This window comes from Psittacula echo (assembly GCF_963264785.1).
Source record: "Psittacula echo genome assembly, chromosome: 7".
Taxonomy (NCBI): Eukaryota; Metazoa; Chordata; class Aves; order Psittaciformes; family Psittacidae; genus Psittacula; species Psittacula echo.
In genome coordinates, this window is record NC_137740.1 from 41,687,938 (window position 1) to 41,710,839 (window position 22,902).

A 22,902-nucleotide genomic window follows, 5' to 3' on the forward strand; every position below is an offset into this window, starting at 1 on the left:
TAGAAATTTGGAAGGACTTCAGAGGTGCCAGGTTATTTTTTAACACTTCAGACAACAAAGGGATGACCAATTCCAGATTGTCTGGACAGCCAAGAATCAAAGTAAAGCCATAAGGTTTTGTTTGAGAAGAAGGTCTAGGGAGGTCATTATCCTTTTTTTTTAAGTTCCAAACCTGAAATAGCAATTAATTGACTTAAACTCAGCTGTTGTCTTACAGGTGCTAGTAGGTGTTAAAGCTAACAGTTTGGCCAAAGTGCAGTCAAGTAGCTGTGTAACTAAGTCCTGAAAGCACTTCTGCTGGATGCACAGGCTGTCTGGAGGATGCACACAGTTGTGTATTTCGTACATGTTCTCAATACAAGACGGTGAAGATGTGTGTGCATAGTGATTCATGGCAACACAGAGCTGTTGTTCTGATAGCTGGGTGCTGAGCTGAGAAATGGCAGTCAGTAGAGCAAGGCAGCATTAAATGGCTTTTATCTAAACAAAGTGTTACTGGCTGCTGCAGTTCATTGACTAATGGGAAATGACAAGAGCTGCACAAATGAGTGTTGCTCTGTAAAAGCTACTCTAAAAGTCACGGCACCTTTTACTGGAGCTATTGTCAACAGTTTGTTCTCTTTCTGAGGGACAGAAGCCTTCCCAGGCCTTCTCTAAAACCTTAAAAAAAAAAAAAAATCAAACTACTTCAGCTATGTCATAGTGTTTGCTATTAGATTTCAGGAGATGCATGCACTGAACTACCTGTAGAATGTATGGGCTTCAGTGTTCCGAAAGCCTGGATTTCTTGTTTTGGCTTTATTCATTGACAGTTCATGACAATACTTGGTATGTGGTGTAAAAAAAAACCAACAAAGTGACCATCAGCTCTGTCAGATGAAGTCAGATTGAATCTACTTTTGCTTCCTGAGCCCAAACACGTAGGGAGTACACAGAAATCAAAATGAGGATTTCTTTACACAGCCTTACCTTACCCCTAGAACTGGGGTATAGCTGTTTATCTAAGTCTGTAAGTGGTGCTTAAGCAGTAACAGCCTCTCACTGGTGCCTCAGATATTTTGCAATTTCCTAGTCTGAATGTTTTTGCAAGTGTAGGGCAATGTGAAGAGAATCAGGCTTTTTTTTCCCCCGTGGTCATTACCAGGTGACGTGTGCCAAGGTAAGCAAGATAAATTGTTGAACAAAGGGCACCTGCAATTGAATGCTGCTGATTTTCACTGAAGAGCAGAGTGGGGAGAGCACGCTTGCAGAAGCCTTGGTCTCGGGGGATTCTGAAGTCTCGAAAAAAGCACAAATCCCAAAATTTTCACCATGAAGTGCTCTAGAAGTGTCTTTTGTCTTCTCTTCTTTCATGCTGGTAAGTGCCTTCCAAAAACTATTGCTGTCTTTGGGGTTGCCTTCTATGTGATGTGAGAGACCAGAGGGAAACTGGAGCTGTTTAAGAACCAATCTCATATGGCCAGGAAAAGAAATGGAAAGAGTGAATAGTAAAAATAGAAAAGGAGTAGAAAAAGTTTATTGGATACCATATACATGTCTTGACTTGTTGCTATTAAATGTTGCATTTCCTCAGCACTTAAACTACTTCTTTTGGTTCAGTGGTGTCTGTTTCTCACAATTGTGAACAGTTCTATGACACGTGTTTTGTAAAAATAGAAATAATTACCTTATTCCACTTGTGCGATGTGTTGGCTTTCTCCTGTCACTCCCAAATTCTAATGGTGAATGCTTTTATTGTCACTGGTGGTGAGATGGCATTTCTGAAGCACTCAGAAGTTCTCCAAAAAGAAGTTTTCCTAGTTCATGCTTTCCACACACACACCACACCTCCCCCCCCCCCCCATGGTTTCTCTTGACATTCCTTCCCAGTGTATTTATTAGTGGCCATTTGATGTTAGGCAATTTGTACCATTACTTTCAGCAATGGAGTTAATTGGATGTTTGCCACTGTTAAAGTTGTGTGTGTGTTTAGGACCTTCAGTGTATTTCAGAAGGAAGTTGCCAGCTCCTGTCATTTCATGCTGTATGTACATCTACACATATACAGAAGGGTAGGTGGGTTCAGAGCTGGCAATAGGAAGAGAAGCTGACTAGAGACCTTGTCTATGCTCAAACCCATTTCAATTGGGTTGACTTTTAAGGAAGGACACAGGAAATTGCCCAGGATCTAAACAACAGTACAGCATTTTAGGAAGGGACAAATTAATTGCCTCTTTCAGAGGAGTGAGGAAAAATGCAACGGATTCATGCTGTTTCACTATTTTGGCTGAAATGCGGAGCTTTGTTTCATGTTTCAGGTGTACATGGATAATGATTTCTTCATACAATTCATGCAGTATCTTGTATGTTTATATCTAAAACCAGAATGCTGAAGCCAAAGAATGGCTCTTACTTACTGGGATACTGAGACCCCAATTGCCATTTGCCTTGTGTTTAGAAGGAAAATCCAAGGTTCTTCCTCCTGCCCCAAGAAATTAGTGGTGAAAATTTCACCAAGGTGGATGAGGCAGATGTTTATTTTCTGTGAGGTGCCCTTTTGCCATGACCCTGTTGTACCTTTCTTCTAACCATCTTGGTTGTCAGATTTCCTGTAACTCAGAGGCGGGCAGTTGTTTCTCCCTCTACTGGCACATGCTGCCATGAAAACTTCCTGTAAGCTTTCCAAGTCTGACCTGATGTTTGTTGACAGCAATAGAGTTGGCTCTGAGTTGCAGTGGAACAGCAAGCCAAAGCTTCTGTTCCAGTATCGGGTGCAAAACAAGTACATGACAACTCACAGTAGGCTCCAAATTGAAACTGTAGAAAAGCAATGGAATGTGCTGCCCTCTGCTTACAAAAATGATCTGTTGCCTGTTTGTCAGCATAAACCATACTTTCATATGCATTTTATGTACAGCTGCACTGTTTGTGCGTATCCTTAAAAAACCAACCAGGTATTTGTAGCTTTGGCACATGAAAGGATAGTGTTTGGGCCTGCTGAAAGCCACCTTTCCACTGATTAATGGAGTCTCCACTACTAAACTTGAGTCTTTCATGGAACCACCCTTCCATTTTGTGACTGTGAAAATGGCCTCTTTTAAAAGAGTGTTTTGAAGGGACAAGTTTACTTTTCTGTGTTTTGTAATAGGCCTAGTGGCAAGACTCTTGAGCACCTAAGATGGCTTTCTTTATTCAGACCAGAAAGGGCTGGGGCAGGATGCCAGGTACTAACTAGTAGTGCTTGAAACAGTTCGACCAGTCTCTTTGTTTTTGTAGCGTACCATTTTAAATAATCATTTCAAATACTTTTGACTCAAGAAAAGATGATGAATTCTGCAAGGTTTTAAGAAAGGTCTGAACACCCTGACCTATTCCACAGTACTCATATTTCTTATGTCAGAAAAAAATGTCATCGGGTTTCAGTATCTGAGTAGAAGACTATTCTGTTTCTAGTCCAAAAAACTTCATGTTAATCTGGATGAAAGTGGGAATTGTCTCTAAAGACTTAGTGTTGAAAGAGCCCTGCTTCTTTTGTGTTTTGAATGGAGGAGTGGAATGAAAGGTTGGCTGTTCAGGAACCATTAAAAGGTAAGCTCTGTAATGAAGGCACTGATGTGTTTTTGTAATGTTTTCTCTTTATGTTGTCTTTGCAGCTCTCAGCCTGGAACATATCCGGTGGTGCACTGTTTCTAAGCAAGAACTTTCCAAGTGTAATGACATGAGTAAGGCCTTTGGCAGGGCTGGCATCCTTCCGCCTCTAGAGTGTACAGAGGGGGGGTCAGCTGCTAACTGTATCCAAATGATCAAGGTGAGTTGTGAGTGACAGCAGTGTTACTGATTTAATTCCTCATGTGTCTCACAATAATTGATGATGTACACAGCTCTGCAGTAAGTGTCTCGTGATCCAGGCAGCTCACCATATGCTTCCTGGCATTCATGTCTGTGAAAATTCAAACTATAGGTTTTTAAAAAGTCATAAAGGTGCACATATGAACCTGAATGTCAGAATGGCCCCATTTTGTCTCTCTGGCTAGTGGCATATGGCCAGTTGTTAGGAGCACAGCAAAAGTCTTAAATATTTCCTCCCAAATGCTAATCTTTAGTTTAGGAATTGTGTCAGATTTATTTAGCAGATATTTAGAAAGGGATGAAGCTATAAGGTGCAGACAGTGGTCAAAGCTGTGCTGCTGAGCTGTATGTAGATTGTATTTTGATAAACTCTGTATCAAACTCCCATTTCAGGGTCCCATCATGGAAATTCCTTTATATACAGATGAGATGAGTTTAAGGCCAAATCAAACCTCCCAATACCAGAGTACAAGAGAAGACAAAGCAACAATTAGGGTGAGCAGAGAGCACGGAAACCCAGCTGTATTAATTCAGCTGCCCAGAGCATGCTCAGCTTCCAAAAGGAGCACAGCTCTGGGGAAGGTTTTAAAGACTGTAAATGCGTGGCTTTGCAAAATGATGTATGGAAAATAATTCCCTGAGAGGCAACAGGTGGATATTGGAGGAAACATGGAGGCAGTCATGGCTGTCTTCACTGGCAGAGTGTGGGAGCAGAGGAGGATGGCTGGCTGTGCTAATAAATAATATTCTTTGTGTATTCTGTGTACAAATGTCCCAGAATCAGGGTTTTGTGGAAAAGATGCAGCCTGTCAAGGACGAGAGGTTCAGAGCCAGAAATGAAGTCCAGCAGAGTAGTTTGAAGGGAGATGAGACAAGTGGTTTTGTGGCCAGAAAAAGGAACGAATTCCTGAAATTGGAATCTTGTAAATTTTTGTCAACAGAAGCAGAAGGGTTGTCTGACTACTAAAGCTACCTCACTGCCTTTTGACAAATACTGTTCTTGGGTGAGGGAATCAAGACTGTATTGAAGAATGTTAGGAGCGGATATCAATACATGTATGGGTCTTGCCTCAGGATTAGACAGGAAATAATTTCTAATGTCGAATCTCCCTAAAGCTGCTGATGGCCGCATTCCATAGGAGGACCTGTTAGACTCTGCAGAGAGGTTGTTAAAAGGGGCTGATGAGTGTCTGCTTCTGACATTCAGTGCATGCAGAACTGCATTTCTAAGTCACTGCAAGCAGCAGGCATGTATCTGAAACCTTGGATTCCTGTAAAACTTGATTAGCTGAACTCAGAAACCTGCAGGCAGATAGCGTAAGTAGCTTTCTGATAAAATGAATCTTCACTGTAAGGCTTCAGATGAGGCTTTGTCCTTGTGACCTCTTTTTTTCTTGTGCTAATAATCTGCTAAATGTTTAAGCTGGCCTACTCTGCGTAGGACTGTGAGGAACCCCTGAGTCCGCGTCCACACTGAACTCTGCTCCTTGAGGCCAAAAAGGGAGTGCAACGCAGTGGCTGAAGAGGCAGAAATACGCTGTTTTATAACTGCATAACTTGGACTTGGTCCTGTGAATGTGTTAGCACATGGATAAAGTAAAAAAAACTTTTTATTTGAAGGTGTTTAAAAATTGAGAAATGTCTAAATATTAACCTAGGGAGCATGGCAATTTTTAATGTGACCAGAGCTGTTCTTCTGCAGGTCTGTCAGTGCTTCTGTAGGTAATTCTCAAATGTTGTGAGACAGAAATGAAATCCCTCTGAAAATAATTAACAGGATATTACCATGGCACATAAACTTACAAAAACCCCACCAAATTGTATGTGGAATAATCCTGTGCTTTTCTGAAATGTATTGGCAAATGCTTGCTACAAGGAAAAAATAAAATACCCACACTGTTGCTGATACGCAACCTCAGCAGTGATTGTATGCATCTGGAAGAGAAGTCTGTAGCCTCTTCACATTAAATACAACAGGCATTGTTTCTTTCTTGTCCTGTTGTTTATGCACAAGCTATTGATAGGAGGCTCTTCTGCTAAACAGAGTTCAAGGGCTCAGCCTTTCAATCTGACATTGAAAATATGTCCACATAACAGTCCTTGTCTTCTGTGTCCAGCTTTTCCCATTTTATCTGCTCTGTTTCCTATCCACCACCAGTTCTAGAAGCCCATTTTATTCTGGGGTAAAGTCCTTTTAACTCCCACCTCCTCTTCTTCTTCTTCCTGTCAGGTGTGTCTTCCAAATAACTGGCCATATTTGATCCCTAAAATTTTGTCCTGTGCTCTGATTCTCACTGATGGAATATCAGACCTGGTTATTCCAGAAGGATTGTGAATGCTCTTTAAGATGAAAATATCTCCCAACACAACTCCTCTCCAGGTTCCTTTGGAGCTTTGTTCAGCTCTCATGAAAGAGAAGCAACTCTAAGGAAATCTGTTGTTTCAGCTAATTAATATATTTTTATTTCTCCTTTGAACCAAATAAGCAAAATATTTCAAATTACATGGGAACTTCAAATCTGATTTAGGTGCCAACATCAATGGATTACCTATGCTCTCACATGATCCCTTAGGAAAATTTCAAGCTTTTTATGTGGCTGAACCTGTGGGAAATTGCTGTGTTATACTGGGCAGCATAGTCTTAGCCCTACCCTAACCAAGGCTCAGAAAACTGCCAAGGTATGGGTAAACTAATTACCCCTCCAGTGCTGAACCAGAGGTTAAGCAAACTGATAAGAAACTTGAGATTAGCTTAGAAATGCAAAATGACAAGCTGCTGATTATTTTCTCGGCCGTATCTTGTCTCTGTGCAAGTTGCCCTCTCCTGACTTCCACTGGTTCAGTACACAGAGTGAGTCAGGCTCAGCTGGTCAGAGCTGTGTTCTAGCAGTTATCTAGTCCTTGATGGCCGTGGGAAGTTCCATCTTGTGCTATCCAGAACAATCTTGCATCTGTAGCAGGATTCCAGCCAGCTTGGTGTTACAGTCAGCTGAAAAGATGCAGTATTGTTGGACACCTTCCCAGCAGTGAGTGCCCCAGGTTTGTACTTCCCTACTTTGAGGAGTTTTTTAGATGATGTCCTCCAAAATGCACTGCCGTCTGCTCCCTCTCTCCCAGATGTGTGGCTGTTTGTCTGCTGAGGTACAAGCCAGCATGCTTTAGGGTTGCTTTTGCGTTGAGTATACTTTGGCATTCAGATTTTGCAGCCCCAGAAGACATTACTTCAGACTATCTGTATATGACTTCAAAAATGTATTTATTTAAGTCTTCAAGCTTTGGGGTACTAGCTGTAGAAATGAATGAAACTCTAAACTAATGGTCTTTAAGATTCAACACCGAGTTGCAGGATCCATTTCTAATACTCCTTTGGACTATGAAGACTAGTGAGGCCATCACAGTCCAGGGCTGGTTTCTGCATTATTTTTGAAGGAAGGTGGCTTTGAAGTTCTAAAATCCCTCATGGTGATTGTTCTTCAGAAATTTGAGTGCCCTTAAAAGAACTTTTTGGAGAAAACTCAGAAGTGCAGATTAAGGGGTGACTTCTTCTGAATTCACAGGTATCCTGCCTCTGGCTGTTGAAAAATACAGATAGGTAAGCTTCAGCATGCGTTCTGCCCTTGTGTCTGCACAGGATCATTTGGCAGACGCAGTGACACTGGATGGTCGTTTGATTTACCAGGCTGGAAAGGAGCATGGTTTGAAACCTGTGGTTGGGGAAGTATATGATCAAGGTATATTCTAAATATTTTTTAGACTACTTAATATGAGCTTTTATCCATTTTTACTGTTTCCATTTTATTTTGGGGTCCTCCTTTTGAAGACTTTAAACAGTAGGTAATGGTCAGGTTCCCTGTTGGATGTTCCTGCCCATAACAGAATGTGTGGGGAAAACAAGAGACGCAAGGCTGTGGCAGCATCTGTCCTGAAATAGTTACATCAAAGTAACCATTCCTATAATAGGTTTGTTGGGTTGTCCTTTGTCTTGGCTTTTTTTTGGTATTGTCTTGCTGCTTACTGCCTTCTCTGTTCCGTACTTTGCAGATAAATTAATGAATTGCAAAGCATAAATTGTTATTAGGTTTATCTTGCAGTTCCATAAATTAGAATTACTACATTTTATTTTTAGTAGTGTATATGATTATCTGCTGGAAGAAAGGAAGCGATCAGTTCTGCCCTTTATCTGGGTGTCCTTAAGCTTTGAACTCATTTCAAGACAGAGACAGTAATTAAGTGGTGACTTGTCATCCTAACTAAGGACTCAGTACCATCAACCTGTTGGTGTAGTTCAGAGCTGGAAGATGTTCCCCATAACTTTCAGAGACCCAAGGCAAGGAACAGCTCTGGAAGCAGTCTGCAGGCAGTGGTGTCCCACCACTGTTGTGAGATGGAGCTGGATTTGATTTGCAGCTCAGTCTCACTGTCATCTGGCCAGGGCATCCTCAGCAGAGCCTGTTGGTTCTGCAGCAGCTGTTAACCACATCATGACCCTGGTGAGGGAACCGCAGTTCCGTTCCTGAAAACCAAACAGGTCTCAAGATCCAGAAGCTGGGTATCTCCATTAGTCAGGTTGTGAGCTAACTATATCTCACTGAAATGCTGCTGTGAGGCTAATGCATTCTTCTGTTTCTTCCTATGCAGAGATTGGAACTTCCTATTATGCTGTGGCTGTGGTAAGGAAGAGCTCCAACATCACTATCAACAGCTTGAAGGGTGTCAGATCATGTCACACAGGCATCAACAGAACTGCAGGCTGGGATGTGCCAGTGGGTTATCTAATTGACAGTGGGCGTCTGGCAGCAATGGGATGTGACCTTCCAACAGGTAGGAATTACAGGGCAAGGACGTGTTCTTCAGCAATACCTTTCTATATGGTGGACAGAAATGTGTGGTTGTAGCTGCTGTTTGTTCCTTAGCTTTGATGCTCCTTGTGAAATGGAATAGGCCTAATGTCATTCTGATGAAGTCTGCGGGTTCTTTTCTTTTAGACTTGGAAACCATCTTTTAAGAACAAAATGGCTCACCCCTTCTAAATGTTTTTACAGATGTACTGAGTAGTTGTGTTAAAATGAGATAATAGGATCTTGGTTTTCATTGCTAAAAATTTCCATTTTAATTTCCCATTTAGCTGTAAGTGACTATTTCAGTGCAAGCTGTGTTCCTGGAGCAAATGGTGCAAGCTATCCCACATCCCTCTGTCAGCTCTGCAAAGGGGACTTGACTGGGCAGAACAAATGTGAACAAAATTCCCAAGAGCAGTACTACAACTACAGTGGGGCTTTCAGGTAAAAATCATGGCTCTGTCAAAATTTTTATCACTATGCTCTATCTATTGCCATCATGTCCAGGCCTCACTGACACGGAATTGAAACCAGAGAGCTTCCAGCTGATCTTGTTAGAAAATCTGCTATTGCATTAGGACAACCATGCTTTAAACCTAGAGACTGAACAAATGTAATTCTAAACCCACTATTCCAGGTATTAATACCTGAGTATTAAGACCAAATTGATATTTAGCACCTATAGTGGGCAGGCAAATCCCCTTGCTGTTTGCTTTGGCCAGCAGCTGGGGACACAAGTCTGAGCATTGGGGTTTTTTTCAGCAGGCCGTATCTTTCCCAATAAAACCTGATGACCCTTTGAGTGCTGAATTGCCACCCTACTCAGCTATTTCAGTCATCCCACCTCAGTTGCACTGAATTATCGAGTTGCTCTGCCATCTGTTTTTGCACACTAATCTTTCCCTTATGTCTCTGTGCTGTGTTGCAGCTCCCACTCTCTAAGTAATAGCATTAACTGAGCAAGGACAGAATTTGCTGATGTGAAACACTTGCTCCTCTCTGCATATTTCCCAAAGGATAGTGTGCCTGCCTTAGACAGACAACTGTCCTGGACAAAGAAGGTCATAGTGTTTGTTGCAGGCAGCACTGAACATGTTGTCCATGTTCACCAAATGACAGTGATAGTTTACTTCATGCTCTGACAGCCACCGGTCTCTGCCTTGAGCAAAACTCTCAGCACAGGGAAGTAGGTCAGTGTCTGATGCTGTGCAGCATCAGGCCCTCTGGCTGTTAGCCAGCAGTGTCCAGTGCACGGGAACTGTGCTTTGAAATGCATCTTTGTGGTTGGATTTCTACCTATTAGGTGTTTGGCTGAAGGTGCTGGAGAAGTTGCTTTTGTGAAGCACAGCACAGTGCCTGAAAATACAGATGGTGAGTAATCCAGAAGCTTGCTAAATAATGGCTTCAAGGTCTGAAGTACAGTGCCTGTAATGACAGTATAATGTCAAATGACTGATTTATTTGAATTGAGGAATCAGCAAAAAATGCTTTAATAGCGAAAACAGATGTAGCTACAGATTTGTGTACAAAGAGACAGAGGAGTCCATGTGATTTTACTTATTTTAAATTCTTGATAGTTTTAGTAAAGGTTAGAGGTGGAATCTTAAGCTTCTTTTGGAAAGAGCTTACTGCACTAAACTCTTGCTTTTATGCAGACCTTGGGTCTGTTACACTGCTCCTGCCTACCCAGGGATTTCAGCAGAGACTAGCAGAAAGTTAACAAGGTGTGGCCTGCCCTATGCCTGCCCTATCTGGCAATTTGTGATATCTACCTTGAGCATAACAGCGCTTTAATATCATAGAACAGTTAGGGTTGGAAAGGACCTTAAGATCATCTAGTTCCAAGGCTCTGTCCATCATGGGCCTGTCTGACCATTGTTTACAGGAGGGAGGGGAACAACCAGAAATATGTTACATGCAATCCTAGGCTTAGGGATGCTCTTGATACTGCTGCAGACCCATACAGTGCGGTCTCACGAGTGTTACGCTGTTTATTGTCTTATCACAGATACAATACTAAAGGACTATGTAGGTGTATGGGATATATTTTGCAGTCGGCAGTAGTTCAGGGACACTCAGAGATGTGTATTCTGCTCCACATGTGCGTGTGGTGCTTAGAGCAGACATGGGGCCAAAAGCATCAGCCGCACCTCATGTCTGTTCCATAACCATGTTATATCTGATTTCAGGAAGATGTCTGTCTTCATGGGCACAGCGGCTTCGCTCCCAGGACTTCCAGCTTCTGTGCCGCAATGGCAACACAGCCGATGTGACAGAGTGGAGGACCTGCCACTTGGCCCGAGTCCCAGCTCGTGCCGTGGTTGTGCGGCCTGACACGGATGAGACAGTCATTTTCCATCTCCTGAACCAGGGACAAGTAGGACACCATTTTTTCAGCAGTGCATTGCATTTTAGAGGGGTTCTCCCACCCATCCAGCTGTGAATTGAGGACAGGATTGTCTGGGCACCTTCAGCTCTGTGGGGTTTGAAGGGGGATGCAAGTGTCACATGTCCTATGCAGAGGGATGTGTGACAGGTCTTTTTTTTTTTTTTCTTTCTTTTATTATTTCATTACAGCAAAGATTTAATGGGGTAGGCACCCAGTTTCAGATGTTTGACTCCACAGCCTACGATGCGCAGAATCTTCTGTTCAAAGACTCCACCACAGAGCTCGTTGCAATCACAGATCAGAATTACCAGGCCTGGCTGGGTGATGACTATCTTCATGCCATGCAAGCTCTGAGCTGCGACCCCAACAGTAGGTTGTCTTTAGATTCCTATTCATAACCAAGAATAAAGGTAGCTGATAACAGAGACTATCTTTATTCTGCTTTATTTTCTTCTGACTCTTGGGATGTTATGGCAAGATGCCAGTCTAATCTTTGAGCTTGGAGAAAGGACATCTTTTGACCTAGAAACATCGTCACATTGCAGAATATTTTCCTGTGCAAATTGGCCCACTTTGCGTTATAAGAGGCAGGCATTTTCTGCCCTTCCTGGTGTATGAGAGACATTAATCTGGTAAGATGCTACTGCTACCTGGTACTCTGTTTCCTAGCTGCAAACAAGGGGAAATAGTAATATGTTGCTGTGTAAATCCTCATTTGGTCTATAAAGAATGTATGAATGGGAGATAATTTCCTCCAGAAGATGAAGAAGTCCTCAGTTGCTCTTTACTGAAGTGTTACGGTCTTTTATACTAGCAGAAGAATGTAGAAATTACTTGGTGTGCGTTCTGGCAAAGTCAGAAACACAGGTTGTAAGAATCTGTGCCTTGAAAAGCTTAGTAATCCTGACAGCTGAGCTTCCCAGACTGCTCTGCTATGGCAAAGCCCCTCCTCTCCTGACATGTCTCTTCTGGGCATTGCTCCATGACTGTCAGGTAGGAGCAAGCCTGTGTTCAGGGTGGGGTTTTGCTGCACTCAACTAACACATTCTGGCTGCACTTAAATGAGTATAGAAGTTCTAGTTCCTTTGCTATGGACAGGTTTGCAGTGTGGACATACCACTAATTTGGAGAGCTCTGTGGTTCCTAATCAGACGTGTGAGCTGGAGAGAAACAGAAGTAAACATTTTTAATAACATATAAGGTGTATATGCAACAGTGGGCAGTATCCTTGTGTGTCTGATACAAAGAAAGTGAACTGTAGTATTTGCTTCTCTGTGCAGCACTGCCAGAAAGCCTGAACTGGTGTGTTGTATCCACTGAGGAGATTTGGAAATGTGGTGAAATGGCTGTTGCCTTTAAGAAAAAGAATTTGAAACCAGCAATTCAGTGTATTTCAGCCAACACTAAGGAAGAGTGCATGGAGCTGATCCAGGTAGGCTGCTACAGTCCTTGTGGAGTAAACCAGATTAATGCAAGGTGCTCTCTGCTGGGTGGGTAGGATCACAAATATGTGCGCTTAGGTGACCAGTAGAAATACTGGATTTCAAGGAGGTGATCTGTACTTCACATGATATGGGTGGGCCTGGACCTTGGTGATCTTCAGTTGTGAGGGCACTGTTGCCAATCTAGCTAAAGCCTGTGTGTATTAAATCTCCTGTCCGCATTTCACTCATGATGGTTTATGCAGGTTTTAGGGGGGTTCTTTATCAGTGTATTGGCTTTTTGTTGGCAGACTTGTCCTTTGAGATGCAGTGGGTGTGATGCTAGAGGTGTTACTGTAGCAGGGAAGGTATCTCCTGTTTTTTCACAGAAATCCTAAATTCTACTTTATTTTTCAGAAAAAGGAAAGCGATGCTGTAGTTCTCAGTGGAGCTGATATTTACACAGCTGGGAAGATACACGGCCTTGTACCAGCTGCCGGAGAAAGTTACTCTGGTAAGAAGGTCAGGAAATAAAAATATAGACTGTATTTTTCCAGGTTGTTTGAAAACAGCTCTAAAAGCACAGCCTCTGTTCCCAGGCCCTGCTGGAAAAGCTGTTTTCAAAGGAAATGAGAATTATTATCCTCACATCATGGGTAGAGGAGGAAGTAAATATGGGAGAGGTTCCTACAGTGAGTTTGTGACATCTTTTATCTCTCCTGCTGCAGGACCAAGTTGAATCTTTGGCAGTTTTGAGTCTTAAACCTCTTTATATTTGTCTTTTCAGTTCTGAAGAAAAGCCCTTACAATGGGAAAAAACAGTATTCACAAAATCAAAATATTTTTAGCAGAATCAGAAATACGTAATTTACACAATAGATTCTAGTTAGAAACACATTCTTCCTGTCAATGTGCCTACTTTAAAGTCACCAATGACAAAAGAGCTTGTGTTACTAAGGCAGAATATCAATATGCTGCAAAACTCGTGGAAATCGTAATGCAAGCTTGAAGTTTTCACGTAAAAATAACTTCTTCAAGCAGTTTTGCTAAGTCACTAATGAGCCAAATGTTTTTCAGAGGGACGTATTTGTAAGAGCTGGTATTAACATTAACACTTCCATGTTTGTCTCTAGATTATTCAGTTCAAGTGCACAGCAGTACTAGTATATAGGCTATAAGTGAATGCAACACTCTGAAGTAGTAGAAATGAAAAGTAATTACATGTACATTCATACTTCCTGACTAGCTGATTGTTGGTGCAATTGAAGTTGGCACAGATAAGTGTAATGGGTCTGTAGATGATCATTAAGCATTGGGAATGGTTAGGGGAAGCTGTAATGTGTTTTGTTTTCTTCTGCAAGCTGATGACAACAGCAATGCATACTATGCTGTGGCATTAGTGAAACGAAATCTGACCAATGCATTCACCATCAGTGACCTGAAAGGGAAGAAGTCCTGCCATACAGGACTGGGGAGAACTGCTGGGTGGAATATTCCCATTGGTATACTAATTAAGAGGGGTATTATTAAGACCAGAGACTGCAGTATTCCTCAAGGTAAGACAACAGTACTATCTATCAAAAATACACTAACAGTCTAATGATAAACTGGCATTAGGGAAGTAATTTTGATATTTCATAGCCCTGTATTAAGCTTATCTGTTTGTGAAGGAATGTTGTGTTTTTAACATAACCATTTGAAGTTTTAAGTTTGCCACTGGAGTAGACTCATGGAGGGGTCATTCTGAGGATGTTGTATGTAAGGATTCCTTCCCTTTATCACAAAATCATTGGCTAATTTAGGTTGGAAGGGACCTTTGGAGGTCATCTAGTCAAGTCAACTTCTCAGAGCAGGTCCAGTTAGATCAGATTGCTCATGCCCATGCCAGGGCAGGTTCTAAGTAACAACTAGAATGGAGATTACACACAACCTCTCTGGACCCCTCTCTCAGTGTTCAACTGTCCTTGGTACGCAGGAATTCTTTCTTTTAACTTACCAGAATTTTCCTTCTTGTAACATTGGTCTGTTGCCTTTCACCCTTTTGTTTTGCAACTCTGAGAAGCATCTGGCTCTGTCTTCTTGAAAAACCCACTATGTAAATTATGACAGCAATACACTATTAGTTGTCTTATCTCAAGGCTGACCAAACCCAGCTCTCAGCCTGGTAACTGCTGAGTTGTGTGCTCCAGCTCTCTGAGCATCCTACTGTCCTTCCACCGTACTTGCTCTAGAATGTCAGTGTCTTTCTAACACCCTCTAGGTCGTACTTCCAGCTCTGAGATATCATTGCAGTATAGGATGTATTCCTGTCCTGAATATTATTGTGTTTATTTTCAACCTCATTTTATTAATGGAGCAGTGTAGCTCAACATGAAAAAGATCTACAACCACAGATCATAGATGTGAATTTTTGTTGCCTATTTCCTATCTCCCAGGAAGTTCTTTGGTTTCATTACATAATCAGCTAAACAGTGCTTTAAAAATATTTTAGAAGCTGTAGTTTGTGTAGGCAAACTGGAAACAAATGCTGCTGTAACTCATGTTTATAGTGTTTTACTGAAACATGCATTGGTTATAACTTCATGGCATTGTAACTAGCTTTCTGGTGAAGAGCTCATGCTTTTCACTCATTATACTGGTTTGGCTTTCTTTCCCCAGCTGTGAGTGAGTTTTTCTCTGCCAGCTGTGTGCCTTCAGCTGAGCAGGACAATTACCCATCAACACTCTGTCAATTATGTGTTGGAGATGGTAGCGGAAACAATAAATGCAGTGCAAGTAGCCAAGAGCGTTACTACAGCTACAGTGGAGCCTTCAGGTAATTAATACGTACGGTTGTTATTTAGTCTGTCAGCTTGTCAAAATGCAAGGAGGATCTGTTTTCAATCCCAGTCAGCAAAAAGTGGTTATCATTGCTACGGTGGGTTGCATGTCCTGTAAATCAAGTGGGACATGTGTCCCCAAATGTCTTTAGCAATACAGGTATGTCATAAGGCATTAGATCATGTTAAAGCCTTTAGTCAGCTTCCTGGCCCACAGCCAACCAGATGACCAACAACCAAATCCATATGTCTGTATACAAAGCAGCAGGCACCCACCTAGTGAGGACCAAGCGGATTGTCATGAGTCTCCAGTCTTGCTTTAATCTAGTGTGACAGACAGTCTGCTACTCTGAGTGGTCAGGTCAGGTCATAAAGAGCTTTAGCAGGGAAGCTGGCAAATAGAAACCAGAATCTGAGTGCTTTAAGTCAATGATGAGAGTGGTAGGCTAGTGACGGGGAGCCAGGAGCTGGGTCTTCCCTACCCCTTACTCGTTAGTGTCTCTATGTGAAGGCAAGTTTTTTGCACAAGCAGCTGTGGCCAGTGTTCGAATATCAAATCCTCTTCAAAATAGTATGTGTTAAAGGTACAGGGGGAAATAGTATAAAATGAAATAAATGCTTTGTGTAACAGTTGGACATGTGTATATGGGCCATACCTAAGGACTTTTAAACTCTTAAGATATGGAAGAAGCACTTCCTTTTCCTGACCTACACCTCTGAAGGTCACGGTGCATGTAACAGCTGGCAGTAAGCCATCTTCTTTCTGCAGGGTAAGAGACTTCAGCAGCAGCTGCCTGGCAAATATGGAAGTGCTAGACATAGATGACTACTTTTTACATACCTATTTAGTTGTATCCAGCTGCTCTGCTGGGGCACATGCTTTGCAGGCAAACTCCAGATACCTTGCTGTACTTCACAGATTAACAGAGCTAGCTACCAGTCACCAAATCAAAAGGCAACAAATGCTGGTTTTGCTTATTAACTTACGGTCCTGCATTTGTTTGCAGGAATGTATGTAGAAAAAATTTGAATTCTAAACCTGTCAGTTACTAGGAAACAAAAATACAGTTCACATGAAAACACTTTGAATTACATTTTTCATCTCATTTCCTACAGGTGCTTGGCACAGGACTCTGGGGATGTGGCCTTTGTGAAGCACTCGACAGTGTTTGAGAACACAGATGGTACCTAGTTCTACCTATCTCTTTATTATAATTCCATTATTTTTATTGAATTTCTTTGCTCTAAAGCATTCAGTGAGTGACAGTGGCCAATTTCTTTTTCTCAGGTAAAAACACCGATAGTTGGGCCCAAAACTTGAAGTCCACTGATTTCCAGTTACTGTGTCCAAATGGTGCCCGTGCTGAAGTCACCCAGTTTGCTGAGTGTCACCTGGCTCAGGTGCCAGCTCAGGCCATTATGGTTCACCCAGACACCAGCGTTTTTGCCCTATATGGACTACTGGACAAAGCCCAGGTATTAATAAACCATTTACTCTATGGGGAGTTATATATGGTCTAAGACAGACCAAGGGTAAAGACAACAGGACTATACTGCCATATTACGACTCCTGCATCATGGCACTGGCAGCATCTGCACTGCACAGAGCCCTTTTGTTTGAGTGGGATGGAGAAGGTAAAATACAGCCCATGTAATTCTTGTAGTAAAACCACCCTGCTGCACAAGGGATTTATTTCAACTTTTTGCCCAGCCACTGATTTCAGTAGTAATTTTCCTGGAGCTGGACATGTTTTCCCAAACTGCATTACTTTGAAATCTACAAGAAATTGAGTACATGCTAATATTTCTTCCATCCTGGAATTTTCCTAGGACTGCAACAGAACGTTGCTGGGTATGCTTAAGCTGCAGCCATGTAGTAATGTCATGCCTGGCTGCCACAGCTGTTATGCTCCAGTAATTTCTGTGACTCCTGTGCAGCCAAACCCTCTATTACACAGTACTTAGACAGATTTTTATTTTTTTAATACAGCCCCTTCCAGATACTAACTGAAAAAAACCCAAAATCACAAATGCTGTTCTTGTCATTGCCAGTGGCAGAATTCTGTATTAATCTACTGGAGCGTCTAAAAGCAAACACATAAGAGAGATCCTGCAATTGTGCATGAATATTTCACCTACAGAACAGTTCCTGTCATCTTTCATGTTGTCTGAGGGGAATGTGGCCCCTTGTCTTGCTTGCAAAATACTGAAATTTTTGTTTTGTTTTCAGGTCTACTTTGGAAATAGCAGCAATGGAAATGGATTCAAAATGTTTGATTCTTCAGCTTTTCAAGGAAAAAACTTGATCTTTATGGATTCTGCTGTTGCGATCGTGCCAGTAGGAGAGAGGAGGACATATGCAGAATGGCTGGGGAGTGAATATATTGAGTCTCTTGAAGGGATGCAAACACCACAGTGCTCTGGAGCAAGTAATATGATAAGACAATACCTACTCATGGCTACTGTCATTCCCCTACTTATTTTATGTCAGACACAATGCTCAGACTAGGGTGATCCAAATAGCAACACCCCGACCACCTCTGCCCTACCACCTTTTGTTCATAGCAGCTGTTTGGATAATATCTTGTGTTGACATTCAAATGCCTCTTCCTGCCTCTTTGCAGGGCATGTGCTAACAGCACCTGCTCGTCAGGGGGGTGGGCTGCGGCTGGAAGCTGCCCCTGTCTGTGTGGATGGTGTGGGATTTGGCGCAGAGGCCAGCAATGCAGTGTCAGCGTGGTTTACAAGACCAGTCAAAAATAGGCATCTCTGCCCTTTTTGCATATGTTGAACCACCCCTGGCTGGAGGATTCCCAGGTGGTGTTAGATCAATACCGAGTTTCTGACCTGTAGAAGAATTTCTGCATCTTGGATGGCTTTATCAAAAATCTTGTCTAGTGACTTCTCTCTGGTCTCTTGGCTGGTTATGTCAGACTCCTACATCCCTGCTTCTCCTATCCTACCCTACCCTTGCTGGGGGCAGCAGTTCCTCCTGAGCTCTGCTGCCAGAAGAGGTGAGTGCAGAGGACAGGCTCTGGACAGAGACAACCTGCAGTCCAGAATACAGCTTCAGCCACAGGCAAGGCCCCCCACCTTCCAGCAGAAGAATGCAGGGGGAATCTCCAGAGTCATTGGATGACAAAGAAGGCCACAGATTCTTGGAGGGGACTACCTGTTGGCAGAGAAAAAAACCAAGGCCAAATGTGTGCATCCACTGAGCTTGCTGACTTTCCTCAACCAGTACTCACTGCTTGGGAGAGATGCCTGTGACCTTCAGTTTGATGCAGTCTCCGTGAAGAAACTTGTATTTGTCCTCCTCCTGTCCACGTGGGGTTACCTTTAGTGCCTGTGCATGAAACTGTTTCACTGCGAGTGAAAACAGTTCACGTTCTGATTAATCGTTTCTGTATCCACTGGCTTGTAGCATTCAGTTTTTATCCCTAGCTGCAACAACAGCTGTTGCTGTGTTGCTGGCAGGCAGCATCCTCCTGACTACAGCTACCACCCCATGATCCTGGGATCAAAAGACATTCAGTGTAATAAAAAAACTTATAGAACCAGATAATGTAAATAAGCGAAATTAACAAATAAACATGAGAATTACAGGTTATCCGGACTTCAGCCTGATCGCTAAACTTCTCTTTTTCCTCACTTTTCTGGGAAATCACCAGTTGCCCATTGCTTCCCTGCCCTCGGCTGATGCAGGGCAGAGCTCGGCCGCGCCGGGGGTCGGTTTGGATGCGGGGCTGTGCCGCAGCCCCCGCCCCCGGTTACTGGCAGATTCTCACCCAGATGTGACTGCTGCCGTTTCCCGTCTCATGTTTTCGGCCGTTTCAAGGCGCACTGCACCGTCGCTGCGCCTGCGGGGCAGAGTGCTGCGCATGCGCGGGGGTTCCGCTGCGGCGCCTCGGCCAGCGCGCGCCCCCTGGCGGCGGCGGCGGCTCCGTCTCGGTGTCGACGCAGCCCGGCATGGGGGCCAAGGAGCTGTGGGCGCTTCTGGCCGCGCTGCGGGCGGGCTGGTGCCTGCTGCCGCAGGCCGGCTACCTGCACCCTGACGAGTTCTTCCAGTCGCCCGAGGTGATGGCAGGTAAGGTGGCGGGCGGGGCGCCGGGCCGCGGCCCCTCAACGGGCGGCGGCGGCAGGGACGGTTCCGCCCGCTCCGCTCCGGTCGGCCGTGGCGCGGGGTGGCGACGGCCCCCGGGTGCGGGTGCGTGTCCCCCGGCAGCCCCACAGCGGGGGCTCCGCGGAACAGCGGAACGCACGGGTGCGTACCCGGCTTATACCGGTGCTAGGACACGGCCCTTCCCCTGCGGCAAACTGCCCTCCGCCGCTACAGCGCGGCTCCTGCGGCAGGGCAGCGGCGGGTTTGCCGTCTTGGGGTGCTGCTTCTGCCGTGCGCTGCCCACGGCAAGCGGAGCCTGGAACCCTTTCACCCCAACGGGCTTATCTTCTCTTCTTGAAAAACTGTAAAAAGCAGTTGTACCCTCCTAAACGTTTCAAGGTTGACTCCTGTCCCAGAAGTTCAGGGACTGCTCTGCATCATGATGCCTCTCATATTAAGTTGTATCCATAATGCTGAATTAATAAATAAAATATATTATGTATCTATGTATTTTTTTTTTCTTCCTTTATAGGGGATATTTTAAACCTACAAGTCTATTACCCTTGGGAGTTCCTTTCCAGCTCTCCCTGCAGGACAGTTGTTTTCCCGCTAATGACTTCTGGCATTACCTACTGGGTGATCAAGTCTTTGCAGCAGCTGGACATATGTTCAAGTTGCATCAACAGCTACACCCTTCTTGTATCACCTCGCCTTCTCTTTACAATCTTTTCTTTCATACTTGACTACAGTGTTTATCGATTAGCTCCTTCCTGGGAAGTGGACAGGTGGAAAGCACTGGTGCTTCTTGCTGGATCATACGTCACTCTGGTGTTTTATACAAGAACCTTTACCAACACACTTGAAGGACTTCTCTTTGCTCTTCTGATGGTATTGGTTTCCTCAAGAAAGCCTGACAGCAGCTTAGCGGAGCCTACAAGCAGCCCTCTCATAGGTATTGTAACAACTGCTGGGTTTTTCAACAGGCCAACCTTTTTGGCATTTGCTTTAATGCCCCTGCTTTACTGGGCAGGTTTCATTGTTGACTCTCAAAGGAGCATTAAAACTGTCATAAACCACTTTTTGAAGCTTGTCCTATGTGCATGTTTTACTGCTGTTGTTTTCATAACAGCTGACACCTTCTATTTCACTACCGTGGGCTTAGACAACCTCTACAACATTAAAAACAACAGTCTATTTGATGTAATAGGTCAATTAAATGAGAAAATTATAATAACCCCTTTCAATTTTCTCAGTTATAATCTTAATCCTCATAATCTTGCACTGCATGGAAGTCACCCACGAGTTACACATTTTACAGTCAATGGAATGATGCTCTTTGGAATCTTGCATGTTCTGGCCATTGGTGCTGGTTGTAAAATGTTAAAGCAATATATCTGTCAGTTAATACGGGTCAAATCATATTATCATGGGTCATCTGGGCTCTTAGTGCATTCCAAGGGCAAGCCAACGTTACTGCTGTTTTATTTTGTTCCTCTGGCATTTCTCTCTCTATTCAGTCACCAAGAACCTCGGTTTCTCATTCCTCTCATCTTGCCATTAGTCCTGTTCAGCACGTCACAGAACAGAGCTATGAAGTGGAAATATGTCATTGTTATTTTCAATATGCTCGGGGCTTTGCTGTTTGGGTGCTTACACCAGGGAGGACTGATACCATGTTTGTTTCGCTTGGAGCAACTCGTGCATTCTCCAGAGTCCTCAAGCCATCCAAGGCACTACACTCTACTTTTTGCTCACACCTACATGCCTCCTCGATCTCTGCTTAATATCAAGAAGAGAGACACACATATAGAAGTCATTGATATGGCTGGGTCTGAAGAAGAAACCCTCTGCCAAATAGTAGAGCAGCAAGCAAATGATTTTATGTGCAATGACTGTCATGTTTTTGTTGTAATCCCTGGTACAATCAGAGCTACAATTACAAAATGTGGCGTCTCATTCTTGAATGAGACTTTGATATTTCCACACTTATCAATGGAAGACCCACCACACATACCCTTCCTATTAAGCAGAAATTGGAGAAGTCAGTTAGGACTATACATCCTTCAGCTAGGCAGGAATCAGCAGAGCCTTTAGATTTTAGGAAAACAAGGTTTTAGTTTATCACTTCACTTGGGTGCTCCCCAAAGGTGCTGTGAGACCTTACTCTTTATGGACCCACTTTCAGCATGAGTAGTGGCATTGGGAGCCCCACCTTGGGTCTCTTTATTCATGCCCTTACCCTTACCAGTAGAGCTAGTTCTTGATAGAACCTGCTAAAAATTTGAGTTATTCAGCCTCTGTGGTATTTCATGTGAACTTGTGTAATTTTCCTGATAGGAAGGAATGAAATCAGAACCCACCAAAACTGTGACTCAACCTTAGCACTTTCCATGTGAGATTCTTGAAAGTTCTTATAATCTGACAGGAGGTTTGTGAACTGTGTGGTTTTTACTGATAGCAGGTATTAACTTAGCTGCCAGAGGTCACAGGACTAGAGAAACACCAGTCTGTCTCACAAAGGTTTTATTTTTAGGCTCTTAAGAGTCCCCACGCAGTCATTAGATCAGGCTGCAGTGACAGTGTAAGCACTTAATACTGGCGTGGGTGGTTCTGTCTTGAAAAATCCCCAGCACTGATCTGAGAGAATCTGATTTAGAACATGGAAGGTGCTTCAGCCTAAGTACTTGTGCTAAATCCTAAAATCCAAGCTTTGCCTGTTTAATGTTTCTTGCTGCACTTCTCTTCTTGTAGATACTCTACACATGTACTGCAAGGAGCAGCTTGAGAGTGCTGCTTAAGCCCATCTGTTGTTTAGCTACTGCAAACAGGGCAGTCCTCCCCATGTGTGCTCCTGCTGCACATCCTGCAGCTTTCCTTCCTCCATCATGGCTCCAACACCATGAACAGTGCAGGGCAGGCCCTAGAGTGAGTTGGTTCAAGTTGCTGCTCGGACAGAAAACAGGCCACTCGGAGGGATTTGATCCTTTGTATGCATTTGACCAGATGGATCTCCAAACTGGCTCACTGCAGGGCTAGAGATCCCCCAGTTCTGCTGCAGGGCAGCATGTGAGGATCCAAGGGAGGCGCCACAATCCCTGTGCCCCCCTCCTTTTTAGAAACTGCTCCCCATTAAATCAGCTTATGACAGATGACTTCCTGGCTCTCTGCTGGAGAGCAGTCTGATTTTGAAGTGTGATACAAATAACTCAGCTTCTGCTGGGAATGATGTGTATGTTTAATAGTATAGTACTACTAACAATGTTCAGGTTTACCTGTGTGAACTTCTGGATCAAAAATACCCCAACACAGAGGGAAATGCTAATTTGGCATGTACTTTGTAGGTGAAGCCTCTCTCTGTGAACGAACCTTACGCTGGAATTCTCTCTGCTCACACAGGTAGTAATGCTTGTTGCAGTTCTTCATCCACACAGCTTTACATAAGGGCTTATGAGCCAGTTTTTCAACAGACAATAGTAATACAGGTTGACCCCAGGCTCTAAAGGGA

The 22,902-nt window shown here is 43.5% G+C and overlaps 2 protein-coding genes across 2 annotated transcripts; both read left to right on the forward strand.

Annotated features, from left to right (window-relative positions):
* Positions 1-2,639: 2,639 nt before the first annotated feature.
* Positions 2,640-18,825, forward strand: MELTF (melanotransferrin; the record flags this gene model as incomplete). The annotated part of the gene is made up of 16 exons (XM_080624021.1): positions 2,640-2,778; positions 3,633-3,787; positions 4,222-4,323; positions 7,460-7,559; positions 8,467-8,649; positions 8,954-9,110; positions 9,970-10,037; positions 10,856-11,043; positions 11,244-11,424; positions 12,336-12,487; positions 12,894-12,990; positions 13,838-14,032; positions 15,135-15,291; positions 16,412-16,479; positions 16,584-16,771; positions 17,526-18,825. 16 exons carry the CDS (start codon positions 2,640-2,642, stop codon positions 17,802-17,804), a joined length of 2,409 nt encoding a protein of 802 aa, XP_080480147.1. The 3' UTR covers positions 17,805-18,825.
* Positions 18,826-19,264: 439 nt separating this feature from the next.
* Positions 19,265-21,491, forward strand: PIGZ (phosphatidylinositol glycan anchor biosynthesis class Z; the record flags this gene model as incomplete). The annotated part of the gene is made up of 2 exons (XM_080623650.1): positions 19,265-19,382; positions 19,930-21,491. 2 exons carry the CDS (start codon positions 19,265-19,267, stop codon positions 21,489-21,491), a joined length of 1,680 nt encoding a protein of 559 aa, XP_080479776.1.
* Between the last annotated feature and the right edge of the window lie 1,411 nt (positions 21,492-22,902).